This window comes from Argiope bruennichi, chromosome 3, assembly GCF_947563725.1.
Source record: "Argiope bruennichi chromosome 3, qqArgBrue1.1, whole genome shotgun sequence".
NCBI classification, from domain to species: Eukaryota; Metazoa; Arthropoda; class Arachnida; order Araneae; family Araneidae; genus Argiope; species Argiope bruennichi.
Genome location: NC_079153.1, coordinates 103,812,771 through 103,828,293, shown reverse-complemented (window position 1 = coordinate 103,828,293; position 15,523 = coordinate 103,812,771). Strand labels below are relative to the sequence as shown.

Here is a 15,523-nt window from a genome sequence, read left to right as displayed (position 1 = left end):
AGCGGAAAAAAACAACAACTGAATTCTTATGTTTAAAAAACACATATTTTGTGGTTATGAAACTGCCATTTCTTTTAAAAAAAGTGCCTTAGTGAATACTCGTCATTCACATGAAGATCTCTTCACATACAGTTTGCATTCATTTATTATTTCGATAAACCCAAATCAGTAAAAATACAAAGCCCTCTTCTAAATAAATTGATTTCTGTTTTTCCTCTCTTTATTGTAAAACTCTTTATTTTAAGGAAAGCATTACTGCAGGAATTTCAGTCTTTTGTTATAAAAAATAAATTGGTGATACTATCGTATCAATAGCCTTTTTACTTTCTAGTGTACGAAGTATAGAAGAAAAAATAGCAGTCGTCAAAAAATTCGAACTCCAAACGACGAATTCAGATCTTCCTGGATTCAAAAAACATTTTTGGAAGATGTCCATCTGTCTGTGACAAAGAAAACTCCTAAACGTTTTGAGCTATTAAATGAAACTTGATATATTGTCTTTACACCAAATTTTAGATTTCTATCGAGTTTTGAGTAAACTCCAAACAAAAGGATTCTGTCTGTTTGGCTGTTCTTATATAAGTTAATACGATATTTACAAAATGAAGAGACCATGATGAATAAAATTCGGTATGCAGATTTAACATTTATAGTGTAGCCGCCAATCAAATTGTGAGTCAAATCCCAAAAAGGATTGACCATATGTTGGTCTATACTTTCAGAAACATATAAACTCAAAAGCGCAATGACTTAAATATGTTAAATTTGGTATGTTATTTTGTGACTACAAGCGTAGTTATGTTTCAAATTGTTGTTTCAATCGATTGGGAAAGAGGCGTCTGAAACACAAATTCGGATACTATTAAACTCATACCAGTGAGTTAACTACCAAAACTCTCGCCAATGATCACACGATGGATTCAATTAGAATGCTAAATTCACGCCAATTCCTTATGCCAATGTACGCCAATGTTATGCAAGTATTTTTTGTAATATCTTTATTACAGAGTAAGCGTGAACGTTTTGGGAAGACCACTCCCACAGCTTTAAATCTGCTTCGATCTATCTTGGTTCTAATTGATCGAGTATAAGGTATGTGGCGAATTGGATTACGGGAGGATAGAATCTGGGACCTTGTGGATCGCAGCCCAATAACATGACCACAATACAAAAGCAATTGCTCGGGTAGCGTAGCTGTTAACTGGCTTATAAGCCACAGGTATCTATTGTCATTAATAATACAGGGTCATTAGGGGAATTTTAAAAATCAAATACTCTCAAATAATCAAAATAAAAAAATACAACTTGTACGAAAAGAACGTGAATAAATCGAAATATTTAAATGTGTTGTTCATGATTTGCCAAACAATAAAAAATGGCGCTTGATCTTAAGAAAATTATGGCTTCTCATTTGATAATTGAATTACTGAAATCAAGATGACACAGTGAAAATTACTCTACTACATTATCTACTACATTACTTCACCAGCTGTTTAACCGTGAGGTAATTTAAAATGTCTGCTGTGTTGCCAATCAATTCTGGTTTCGTGACAAAAAAAAAAAAAATCCCGATTTTATTTCCTTCATTTCTGCTCAAGCGTATCTTTTTGTCATCATTTGTTATAAACTTTTGATATTGCCCTGAATTTCTGAATTATTAAATTACTATAATTTTAGAATCTTTTAAAATTTTTATCATTAATAAAAAAGATAATTGAAGATAAAATGATAAAGGATGAATAGAGGTTCTCAAAATGGTTCAAGAGATTGTATAAAGAGATTTCTAGCATGGTGTAACCATGAGCTGATTGAACTGATATTCTTCACTTTTAGCACTTGCATCATTTTCCATTTTATGTTGTTGTCATTTGCAAAGAGTCAAAAATAAATGATCAAATTTCTTTGAGATTTTCAAAAATGAAAGTGAAAAATATCAATAAAGATGCTGAGAAAATTTAAGCTAGGCCTATAAACAGCCACAAAACTCTTGACCTTTTTATTCCTAATCCCTAAAGTTACTAGATTTTAAGTTTTATCGAGTTTAAGTAGTTTTTTTTCAAGCATTAAAAATAGTTATCAGGTTGAAATTACAAGCAACATTTTACTTTCAAATTTCCTAAAAATTAAATAATGAACTTTGAAAGTGACAATGTTTTAAATTTATTTAAAGAATTAAGTATATACTCATGTTTATAAGATTTTTTTTTATTTTAATTAAAATTAAGAATGAAAGAATTCTTAATGATTTAATAAAAAAACTTAAATTGGAGTTTATAACTGATGAAATATGAATTCAGTTTCACTAGTTTGGTTTATGTAAAAGAAAATAAAAAAAGACGAAGACCATTTTTTTTTCTCACATAGTATATTATGGCACTGATTGCTTCAGATTTTACAGAATTCGACCTCTGACGGTAAAAATAGTCGTCATTATTTTAATTTGAGAAGAAGTTGAATTTGCAAGGACTTTCTTCTAGAAGTTCTGTTGTAGTAATGTAATCTCGATCTAAAAAAGAAATTAGATGCATTATATACAAATTATAAAAAGAATTAAAAAATATTATAAAATATATACACATAATAATAAATCGACTATTAATAATTTATATTTCATGAAAAAGGTTTAGAATCAATTAATGTAAAGATTTTATCATCAAAACATCAAATAAATTTTTGTGTAATGTTCAATGTATAACAATTTTTAATAAATAAAATATATTCAATTTAATATGTTAATATCTTTTCCAATGTTATTACTGAGCTTAATGATGAAAGTTAAAGGAAGAAATCCGTTTCAAACGCTACTTACTTATGCTTTGACACATTTGTGACAACAGTTGCAGCCAAATCTCAATGGCTTTTCATCCGGAGCGCAATGCAGGCCAGGGCAATCTCCCTCACAAATGATCTGGCAATTACCAAGAACGGCAATTATGATGCAAGAGAGAAGAATTAAACAGAATAGTAGCTTGTACATGATGCTTGTTTTCTAGAAGGAGATAAAAATATTTGTACATTAAAATGCATATAAATTAAATTATATAAATTAAAGACAATAAAAACTTTGTTGAATTTCAGAATTATACAATATATTTCTGTAAAATTTATGTTGAAAAGCAGGATTATAATTTGCAGTATCAATTAATAATATTTCCTGAAACATAGTTAATTTATTTTTATGTATAAATGAATTAACTGTTTCAAAAAAATCTCTTCCAATAGTCACATGAACTGACTTATTACCCCTTCTTCTCCTTTTCTTTTTTTCTGAAGAATTCACAGCCACTAAATCTAAAAAGCTCTCTTATTCATCAGCTCCCCTTCAAACTATTATCCTTATTTCTAGTATTTCCTTCAAGCTAGTATTACCCTTTCCTCCTTCTCTCAGCTTTCCGTGACTTGACGAAAATACACCATTTGCAATGAAACTTCTGTCGCACTTAGATAATCAAAAATTCTAATCAACAAAATATCAATATAATTCTGGGTTCCGAAGCCCGAGTTATAACGAATAATTTCATTTTCAATCAATCAGTTTCGTTTGTGCATTTTATAACATTTCGCATCCATTTGAATATTTTATACTCTTTAATTAAACTTGTATTACTTTTTGATATGCAAATTTTTTTTGGAATTTTATATGCTTATGTGTTCACGATGAAAATACACTACTTTATGTTCAGAGATTTAGTTGTATGTTAATTCATTGAAATAACTAATTTTTGATTCCATAGGGGAATCTAAACTCTTCCCTTGGTAAAGAATTTGAGAAAAAAATTTATTTGTGGAGTTTATTAAGTTTGCAATAACAAAATTAAATAAAAACTACAAAATAATTTTTTAAATAAAACTACTTTTCCGTGCACTAATGAGAGTAGAATTCTCTTTTTATTAAACTTATTCCAATTATTTTTATGTATGCATTATTGTTTCACTTTGGACCTATCAATGCATCTGATTAGATATTCTTATTCGATTATCAATTATTAAGATATTGTTTTGACCTATGGTCCATTTCTTGAATGACAACAAAATGTTCTTCGAAATAATACTAAAAATATACTATATTAAATATAAAAGCAAAATATATAATAATCTGTCCCGCAATTTCATTCAAAATTGACAGCATGTTACACAACATTTTTTAATCATTAGATCTTATGAAAGTAAGGAGAAACTTCGGCAATTCTGTATTCTTGGAAAATCAGGATAAAAATTTTTAATAATTTAATTTTTATTATGCGATTTACATACATATATATAGACAGAGAAATCATTGCAATTGCAAAGAATTCAATTTTGTCATTTTGTTGAATAAATGACAAGTTTAAAAGTTTTTGAATAATGTCTGTCTTTAGTATAAAAACGCTAATTTGAAAGCATAACCAAGAGGGTGAATGAAAAACTTTCATTTGAATCTTATACAGAAATATACTCACATTATTATATACAAGGACCTTACTGTGCTAAATGGATAATTTCTACAACTTTGCAATTAGTATTTTTTTTTTTTTTTCATCTTTTATCGTCTTTGACATAACGATTTTAACTCTAGAGCTTGCCGATAGATGGTGCTATAAGTGCATGACACAGCGCACGAATGTTACTATATCCGATTGATGAATATAGAATAGATGGGTGTAAAGGAAATGATGGAAGAAGTGGACATCTTGTATATGTATTACTCTAATAATAATAATGATGAATATGTATTTTGATATACGAAAGGTCAGATGATTTGAATTACAGCTACCAAATTTGGCATATATATTCCTCAAAAATTGAAATTGTGCACCTCGGAGCGATTTTATAAATAATTTTAATTAATTAAAAAGTAAACAATTTTGCCATTTTCAGATATAAAAAAATTTGTTTTACAACGTTTAAAAATAAAATAATCGTCTTTTTAATCATACCAATTTAATAGTCGTATTTTTTTAAATTTTGACAATTTTTCCGAAAACAAAAAATGAATTTTACAGCTTTTAAAAATATAAAGAATCATTCTTTTTAATGATACCAATTTAACAGTAGTGTAAATTTTTGTTGAATTGTGGCAATTTTTTCAAAATATTTATACATAGACACAGCGCACTGTTAATCATTGGAAAAATGATTTTAAGCGATATACTAATGTAAAAACATAGGCGAAGGCCTAGTGGAAGACATTTATAATATTTTTTCTTATTATTTGATAAGCCTGAAATATTTTAAATGCGTATTATGAAAACATCACTGGCAGATAAAATATAATGTTCGAGGAATAATAATTTATAGTAAATAGATCAACAATTATTTTTCAACAATTTCCAACAAGAAATTTCTTGCTTGAAAGTTTTCTTCGCAAACAATATCTAATATGTGACCCTATAATTTTTTTGCAATTTTCAATCTTAAAAAATTCTATTTTTGATTTAAATAATCAAAAAGAATCAATTACAAATATGATGGGAAAAAATTACGACCTTTCTACTGTTCACTATTCGAATTCTCTAATTTCTTTACAAAATCTCGGGCATTAAGATTCTAAATGCTCTAAGAAAACCAAAACTGTCTAATTAAGAAAAAGCATGGATTGAAGAAAGAAGTTTCTAATAGTGAATTTAATAATCAGTCTTCCTGTCCAAAAATATACTGCATTCAGAAGGGATGTATTGTCACATTCTATCCCCCCCCCCTATTATCCCAAAATACATCACGCCTGTTGCTATCTGAAGTGGATTGCATCTTGATTTATAAGGTTGAGCAGTGATGGTATATTTGAAAGAAAGAAGGAAGGAACACTATCTTGATGTTTTTAAGAATTTTAATTGATATAGTTAGGATCTTGATGTTTTTAAGAATTTTAATTGATTAGGTAGGAACCCCGAGGGGGGCACCTCGAAATGAGAATGAGATTCGTCCAGTATGGTGGTTGGATCTCGCCACCCTGGCGGGTACATAAAAAGCTGAGGGATCAGGCTCCTCTCATCGATGACGGGACGTACGTCCTTCGGGAAGGGTTGTACCGCGGCCGGCGATGGTCCTTAGAATGGTTCCTGCCAGTGTTGCTGTTGCGGTGGTCCGGTCATTCAGTTTTCTTTTTATCCGTGTGCCTTCGAGCGGGTCGGAGAGTCAGTGATATGACTTGATATAGGTAGACCTATTGTATTCTATCGTATCTTTTCGGACTATTCACTATTTCATTGACATAGACCTTCTTTAAAAATACACAAGTCATCAGTGTATTTTTATTTGTTTGTTTTATAGGCTAAAAGTAGAATATTTTATTATTGTTAAAGACCCTAGATTTTTTCAGACTTGTCAACAGCAGTCAATTATGGTTCTCTGTTGAAACAAACGATAACGATTAGTTTGGAATGGTGCCCCCCCCTCCTTCTTAAAGTATTTTCCTCTTTTAAATTTTAATGTTTGGATGAGAAAGTCCTTTTATAAAATAACCCTAATTTATCGTAGTTAAAAATATTCTTATCATCTTAATCACGGATGATGTCAGGTCACACTTCCCCTAATCAACTGCTGAAATTTGAAAAGTCTCTAACAGACTTACCTACATTTGTTTTGTTTTTATATCAAGTATTATTCTGCTTATTAATTTCTTTAATTATTTGTTCAATCATGTTAATCCTTTTTTTTCAAAACTGTGAACAACAGAAATTTTTTTATTTTTCTGAATGATGACATTTTTTTTCTGTTGTTATTCTTACTCCAGTGAATTTTTTTCTCGTAAATTGAGATTGTCGCACTATCTAGATGGTCGCAACGACAGATTTAGAAAAAGCATATCGATTCACCCTTTTTTATTATCTTGATAATTTCACTTTTTATTTTCAGTAAAAAAAGCTTTCCTCTAACACTTGTCATTTTAAATCTGCGCGAGGTCTGCAAGTCAAACAATAATCAGGTAATTTAGCTATAGCAAAGAGAGAACAATAATCAGGTAAGACAAGGGAGGAACCGAGAAGAGAGCTCTGTTTTTCAACTATTATGAAAAATAGTTTCTATCAAAGGGACAAAAAGTACTGAAGATAATAACTATAATCGATAGGAGTAAAATTCTCGTGGTGCAGTTGAAACCTATTTAAAGGAATGGGGATTTATAAAATATCCGAAATCCTTGCTTTTGAAAATCGTTTCAAACATTAAAAATGCATCAGTGACATGTGAGTTTCGTTGGAAATATTAGATAAATTCGTTATAGTCGATGAATCGTTACATTTCGAGTTCGTTATCTAGAAATTTTGCAGCATATTTTGTAATTTAATTTCCTTTCGCCCATATTTAGTCTCACATATTTTCTGAAATTTTTCTTCCGGCAAAGTTATATTAAGCTTTGTTATGATGAGTCAACGTGGGGAAAAAAACAAAATAATATTTAACAACAGTTCTAGGCATGCAAAATGAATAAAATACATGCATTTTAACATATCTTTTAGTCGTGTTATTTTATAGGATGTAATATGTTCTTTTTTCTTTCAAAGCATTCATATAGATTAGTTGCATATGTGTGCAACTCATATCTACAGAGATATAAAGTATTTTTATTTTCAATAAATGGAATTTGAGAATTTTTGTTTTACATTGTGTTTAGCTTCTACAAAGTAAATAAGCGTCCTCATTGAGTGTTTCTAGAAATACTTCAAAAAATGTCTTGCAGCAATCGATTTTTTTCATTAGATGGCAAGGGGGTAGACAATAGTTCTTTGATCGCAATTTTGAATGAACTTATGCAAAGATAAATCAGCAATTAAACTCATTTTGATAAATCTGTTTTCTCAAGATAAAGCAAAAAATTTCGGAGGTTACATTTTCCTGAATTAAATGACTACATTATTAAAGTAGATAGATGTGTTACAAATTAAATTTTTTATTGCATAAACGCGGTCGAATGATATCAATTGAATTATTACAGAGTCAGTCAAATAGATATAATTGAAAAACAGACTTTTTATAAAAACTAATGAGAAGTTGAAATCATGAATCGTATTTGTCAGACAAATTCTATATTTTAAAAAAAATTATATTGTGTATTAAGTAAATTTCACTGCAATTGCAATATCTATATAGGCAGTGGGAAGATTATTCAAAGAATATAATGAATATTTCACTTCAGAATGAAGGAAGACTCTCCGTGTGTATGGTGACTTGAGCACGTATAAATCTGTCATGGTCACAAAGTCCTCCATGTCGAAAATAATACCGCTGGGGGTACTGGATCAGGGGTGATCGTTCTCTGATGAAATGAATGAAATGCATTAATGAAGTCCTCCCCGTAAAAACGGTTGTGACGTGTGTGTAGCTAAATCGTGCTCTTGGCCCTAAATGGCGCTACTGAAAAACAAGAGACGAACCCTTGGCTTAAAATAATTGACTTCAAAGTTGTGGACTTGTCTATGCCAAGTGCTATTAGAAACAACAACAGCAGAATGAAGTAAAAATATATACAAACAATAAATCATTAAAAAATTTTATTACAATTTTTTAGGCAATGTTTCCAACTATTTCAAATCACTTTCCTGCTAAAGATTTTTTTTTACTGTTCTACACATTTACGACTGTTAGAATCACATTTTAGTCCACTGTCGCAGTCAGAATCCTGGATTACATTTCCTCTTAAATCCTTTAAGGGATAGTCCGGAAGACAGTATTCCCCTTTCTCTGTAAAAAAGGAAATACAGAAATTAATTATAAATATTTGAAAAGTTTTTGCAATAATATTAATTAAATAAATATCTCCATTAGTAAAAGGTAAGCTGTATTATCTTTTCAATAATTATTAACATAGGGAAAAAAAAAAAAAGAATTATGCATGCTGAAGGAATGGAAATGGATATTCATGTAAAACAAACCTCTCTCGAAGAAGAATTTTGATATTCGCTTGCAATCATTAATAAAGTGTTAATAATATATAGGAATATACGAGGACTTTAAAAAGTTATGTAATCTTAATTTTTTTACGCACGGTTGTGAAAGTAGAGAGCGCCACTATGCATAGAGAAGCATAGTCGCTGTATGGTGCCTGTCGAATGATTTGCTGTTGCACGTATTCGGCAGAATTTCCAATTTCTCTCACGATGTTTGAAAGAATGGAAATAAAGATACCGCATCAAATTCTGCACAAAGCTTGATTCTAAAAATGAAATAGTTAGTAAGAATCAGCAATTGTTTTGTGACGATGCTATGGAGTGACACAAATTAAGGAATGGTTCAACCAATTTAAAAATAGCCGCTTAATAATAAAGAAGAATTAACATTCTGGTAAACTACAAATCGCCCAAAATATCCTGTTATTGTGAGAGTGTAAAATTTGATAAAAAGAAACCATCATCTAACAGTGACAAAAGAGTTTTATCAGTAAGTTCTGCACCGACTCAGTATTTCAATTCAGCACAAAAGCCAAATCTCTGCACGGCAGAAAACTGACATCTGTACCATGAAAATACATAAGCACATTTTTCTAACTTGATTCCTAAATTTATTGGTGAAGCATGGATTTCCAATCGTTCGTCCATCATTCGAAGGATCCTTTTTTAGAGAGAAGAGATGGTGCATAATGGGGAAGACGAGATGAATATTACAGAAGAAGCTTCAGAGGTGATTTCGGCATTGGAAGAATCGGTTATCAAATTGCTGAGGCACAAGAATCCTACTTTGTAAGTGATTAGGATCCAAATACCATCTCATAAAATAAAAGATATGTTTTTCTGCCAAATGTCGGATATATTTTTTATAGCTTTTGTTAGTGCCTCGGATGATAATGATAAAGGCGTGAAAAAAAGTATGCCATACCTCGTTTGCCATTTTTTTATTGCTAAGCTACTCATAACGACTAGAGATACAAAAATTATATTATACCCTTGGTGGCAGTTCTCAAACCTATGACACTGTAAACTATCGATTTTAAGGATCGAAGTTGATTTTAGTTCGATTGACTAAACAAAACTTTCCAAATGAAATCCATTCCCCTTCAATATATATTGCATTAAGGGTCAGATACTAAGACAATACTAAGATAATACTAAGACAATAAATATAATTGAAAATAAAAACATGAATTATTCTTTACTTTGCAATGGAACGCAGATTCCACAACACTGGCAGTTGTTCTTTCTTGCTCTCACTTGCCCAGGCGCACATGTTGTTACCTTACATCTAATTTTATCACAGAAGTCTGGTTCACAAACTAAAGCAGCTGCGACAACCACACAGGCAAACAGGAATAAGGTTACCTTTATCATATCTTTGAGAAATAAATTGGAAATTAGTAGTTAATACAAACGTTGTGAATTTTCCAACAATTATCCAGAACCATATTAAACTGAAATTTAAATTTTTCCAATCACTTTATTTAAAATTTTAATAAATTAGATTTAATTAAAAATAGGTAATTCTTTCTTCTTTTCATTCAATACCTTCTTAAAAAAATCAGATACTCTTTTAACAATCCTGTTAGAAGAGAAAGCAGAAATACCCAATTAACCCAATTCTTCAAAATAAATGCAAATCGTTCCCTACCTCCAAAAATTTTAAATAACAGAAATTTATGTACTGATGAGTAATTAATAAAAATAAATCTAAATATTTAGTTGGGAAATTTATCCAATACTTTCTCAGATGTTTTTCTGAATCACTTTTTGTCTGAAATCACTAAAAAAAATCTAAAAGGAAAGTAATGCGATATTTTTATAAATCGAAATGTAGCCTACATTTGCCCAAATAGTAATTTCATAATTTAAGAAACACTACAATTATGTTTGGATTTGTTTCTTATGGCACTTGCCATGGACATTCGAAGACAGCCGATTTAAGCCTGAGTGAGAACGCCTCTTTTTTCTAAAGTGGTGCCATCTACGGCCAACTGAACGACTTAGCTACACACACTTCACAAACCTTTTTAAGGGGGGCGGACTTCTGTCACTCATCCACAGATGGTCATTTAGACCTGAATCAGAGAACGATAACCCTGATCCAGGGCACCCAGTGGTATTGCTCTCGACATGGAGGACTTCGTGACCATGACAGATTTATACGCGCGTCAGCCACGAAATGCGTGGGGAGTCTTCGGCCGGCAGGGTTTGAACTCGCAATCTAAGGGACGCAAATCCAACGCTCTACCAACCAGGCTATCCCGGCCCCATATTAGGATTTAGAAACAGCGAACGCCTATGAAGAAAAATAAAAAAAAAATTTGTACTTAAAAACAAATAATGTTATTTTTCAGATTGCTACAGGTCAGGAAAACCATGAGTATTCTTAAGAATAGTAACAAAATAGCCACCATCGGTCACTGTACACAAACCCCCCCACAGGAAGCATCACCCAATGGATGTGATCAGCGCAACCATCCCAACATTTTCTACCATCTGAAGAAGATAGAGAACTCATCCCAATATTTAGTCTCTTTGGAGGGATTATAGTGCCATGAAGGATTACGCTGAAATTTTATTTTATATATGCTAGATATATTACTATATGCATGAATTGATTGCAAGTTTCTTGAAACTTCAGAATGGTAGTTTCTTTTTATTAAAATTTTAAATCCTTCTATAATTTAAAAGAAGGCTTATTCGGTAAATTTTCCAATGAACAGTCTAAGATTAGAGGAATAATCAAATGATTTTCATCATATGTGGACTGTTTTCTTTATCCAAAAATACTTCCATATAAATGCTCATTTTTCATAAACATGCATGTGCAGATATATGAAATATGAATGGTGCATACTTGAAGAATTTACAACAATATTTTGCTTGGCTATATAAGATTCGGCGTGCGCATGCACTTGCATATGAATATTTATTTAAACATTACTCCCAAATGACTGGAACAATTTTAATGAAATGTAATGTATATGCTCTTTGTTTTTATCTTTTAAAGACACTTTATGGGTGATTCAACCGAAAACTATATTCTCTTAATAAGAATGAGTAAGTCGTTAAAATATACACAGCAAATAAACCAAAAGGCATACAATTTGAATTGCTTGTTTGAACCTGTAAAACTAAAAATGATGAGATTGAACTATCTCTATCAAAATTTTAACATGATAACTACTACTGTAATTGAACATGGAAGAGATGTTCTGGACTCAATATGAAAGAGATGTACGAAATGCAATGTAATATAAAAAATTACATAATCCGTTGAAGATTAATCGTATTGCACACTCGGATGAAAGAAAATTGTGTTGTCTTTATTTACTATTGTGCTTTATTTTATTAGAATAGGAAAAATATTCCATTAAAAAAATAATATCAGTTAACAATGTAATATGTAAAAATGCCCCTTGTCTTGTCTTTCACAGATTTTGATTAAAAAAAGACTGAGCAATATTAAGTACTCTAGCAGTTTAACATTAAAATCCTTAATTGATAACTTAAATTCATGAAATTTCCTGCAGGTATTCTTTGACACAATTTATGCTGTTATATCGTTAATTTCTGCTGTGTGTGTGTCCTAAAGGTATAATGTACTCATAATGTTAGGTAACGAAATAATGATTCGTAAAGCTTGCAAACATACTCAGGACTGTCTGAACTATTGTAGTTGTGTTCCTCGGACATCTCAAAAATTATTATGTTAATTTTGTTTTAAATTTAGACCAAGAAATTTTTGTATTGTTATATTAATATATAAATGTTTTTGAAGTTATTTTTTATCGTGATATTACTTTATATGTAACTTTATTTACATATCTACAATATGTTTATTTGAGAAATACTGCAATTTAAAATTCAAGTTTTTGCTAATATTGAAAATGTGTGGTATCAAAGGTTGTAGTTGTGTTTCTGATGTAGTAGTTGTGTTCTTCCAATTATTTTACTCCGGGCTGTCAAATTTATTAACATACCTTTTAACGTATTGTTTTTATATTTATTGTTATCACAGTAGAGAAAAATAAAGTTTTAATACCAAAAGATAGTTGTGCTGGATTTCTGGGACGTGTTTGTATATTTAAAACATGACATCAAAATGAATGATTTAAATTTGACGGAAATAAAAGTGGCGCTGTTAGTGCCTCTATGAAAATGCAAAAAAAAAAAAAAAAGTTTCCTTTAAGTCCGATTTAAACTTTATGAGCTATATTTAAACACTAATTCCTTAAAGAAGGTGAAGAAGGCAGCATTAGCAGTTTTCTGAGTATTAATGAGGCTATGTTATAAGACTATGAGGAAATTGGTTTTCTTTTACAACAATACAAAACGACTTGGAAAGGATTCATCGTTTGTGCGTGATTATTGGCGGCACGAGGTGCTTTATCAGCTAGACCGGAAGAGGGGGGGGGGAGTTGCACATGGACACTACAAAGAAGGAAAAGCTCAAAATTCACCAGTTCATTGGATGTAGGCTATGGAGCTAACTCTACAGCAGGGAATCAAATTGCTGCAAACGCCAGAGTCGCACTGTGAAGGCTAATAAATTGATTATTTTACATATAATTTCAAGTCAAACATCTTGAATACTCATATCACCATCTCCAAATCGCTGCTAAGTTCGAGTTCAGTGGTGTCACACTAATCTCATTAGAGACAGGGTGTATATTTGTAATACTTTCAAATGGGCGACGTTTCTGTTTTAATGATAATTATGGCCATATATTGGCTATCTTTAGAGAAGACATATTTATCCTACAACAAGAATTATGATCTGAAGAGCAATATCCAATGTCATCAAGAATACTCATATAATTAATTATCAGCTGAACTTTGAAAGTAAATTTGTATTTTGAATTGGTGATTGAATCGGTTGTTCTTCAATCTTTTATCACCTTTCCAGCGTAAAGAATATGTGGGATATATTGCTGGACAATAAATTTAGCATTACCCACAATAAGAATTATATATATATATATATATATATATATATATATATATATATATATATATATATATATATATATATATATATATACTTTAATTAAAAATTCGGTATCTAAGGAGTTATTATTATAATATCACTCAAAATTTTAAATGCGCATAGTTTACTTTATGACCTCGAAGGTTTAATCAAATAAATATGATACCTAGATAAATATTTTACTAGATGTTGCTCTAAATAAATCTTCTTCTTGACATTAAAGTTTTATTAATAAAGATGAACATGTGTGCGTATGTTAGCACTCCATAAATCAGACCATTTGATCTATAGTTACCAAATTTGAAAGGGAAATATGTATTTCAGAGCAATTTTTTAAATTTTAAATAGAATTTTGGTTGATTGAAAACTAACTGAATTCTGGTGTTTTCCCATTATAACTTCTAAAATTATTATTGCACAAAAAAATGTTATACTGTTTCAATTTTTTTAAAAATTGTCTTTTTAAAGATACCAATATATACAAATGTATCTGCATACAAATTTTTTCCAGAATTTTTTCTAATTTTTTGAAACCATTTTTTGTCTAATTTCAATAATAGAAGGCATTATTGCCTTGAAATTCAAACCGTTTCCATAGTTTCATTAAATATTTAAACATGCCATTTTCTTCCATTATTGAAAGCTAATTAATATCTGTATAATTTGCAAAATGAATGAAAAAATCAATTAACAATATCGCGAACTTTTGAAGACTGATGACCAAGACATTTAAATTTTTTTAAATACCGCTATGATGTCGTGGGACTCTTCTTCATTAAAATATTCCACATTCGCAGTGAATAGATCATATGTAAAATAATCAAATAACTTAGCTTTAACGTTTAATAACTTACAAAATCCTTTACATGAAGTTATATTTAAGTGATTGTACTGAAATTAAATATAACCAATATCCCAAGTGAACTAACTAATTGTCAAAAGACTCGTATATAATAATTTCTTTAGTAACAAATTCTAGTAGAAAGATTTTTATAAATAATCTAGAATTTAAGGAAAAATAGATGCAAATTAAGTCATATCTTACCTGGTGGAATATTGTCTATTTTAATCAAAATCTCCCAAAAGCTAACGGATATAAGACAGTCGAAACTTTTTATTACAGTTCAGACTACAGATATATCTGTACAGAAAGGCATAAAATTTAAGCAGGTGAAATAACATAAACGAGCAGTGTTCTTTATGTGCATCAAAAAATTAAAGTACAGAAAAAGAAGGTTTACTTAATGAAGTAATAAATTTTCGCAGAACATTGGCTCTTCTGTTGATTTTCTTTAATAAAAGAATGACCTGGAGAATGTCAAATATTACGGCAATGGTATTTCATCCTTTTTAACGGTATGCCTTTACATCAACAAACCTGAAAGAAATGACATAATCACTCAATAAATAAAAAAATTTGTGATTCTTTTATAAAAATATTTGAATTGTTTAAATCGTGAATACATTATTGTTATAAACATACAAATTGAAATTTGTGTATTATCTTGTGTGAAGTTTCGAAAATTTCAAGTATCGCTTTGTATTGATTTTAATTCCTTACTTGTTTACTTTAATAGCTAGTTTTAAATGAAATAAAAAGAATAAATTCTAAATGTGTGTAAATTTTTATGGCGGTAATCTTTGAGAATATTTAACTAAAACTTTC

The 15,523-nt window shown here is 29.9% G+C and overlaps 1 protein-coding gene and 1 long non-coding RNA gene across 2 annotated transcripts; both read right to left on the bottom strand.

Annotated features, from left to right (window-relative positions):
- Nucleotides 1-2,361: 2,361 nt before the first annotated feature.
- Nucleotides 2,362-3,287, bottom strand: LOC129964188 (uncharacterized). Its single transcript, XR_008784078.1, has 3 exons — nt 3,244-3,287; nt 2,810-2,989; nt 2,362-2,506 (listed from the first exon to the last, which is right to left on the bottom strand). It is a non-coding gene; the product is annotated as an uncharacterized LOC129964188 (long non-coding RNA).
- Nucleotides 3,288-8,453: 5,166 nt separating this feature from the next.
- Nucleotides 8,454-15,013, bottom strand: LOC129964261 (uncharacterized). Its single transcript, XM_056079009.1, has 3 exons — nt 14,903-15,013; nt 10,067-10,240; nt 8,454-8,658 (listed from the first exon to the last, which is right to left on the bottom strand). The coding sequence occupies exons 2-3, from the start codon at nt 10,236-10,238 to the stop codon at nt 8,534-8,536; spliced, it is 297 nt and encodes a 98-aa protein (XP_055934984.1). The 5' UTR covers nt 10,239-10,240; nt 14,903-15,013; the 3' UTR covers nt 8,454-8,533.
- Nucleotides 15,014-15,523: the final 510 nt, after the last annotated feature.

What these genes read in the sequence shown, in the direction of transcription:
- LOC129964261 (XM_056079009.1), bottom strand. Translation starts at nt 10,238, where the DNA reads ATGATAAAGGTAACCTTATTCCTGTTTGCCTGTGTGGTTGTCGCAGCT. An exon ending in AATCTGCGTTCCATTGCAAA is followed by an intron (nt 8,659 to 10,066) that starts GTAAAGAATAAT and finishes CCTTTTTTACAG; the next exon opens with AGAAAGGGGAATACTGTCTT.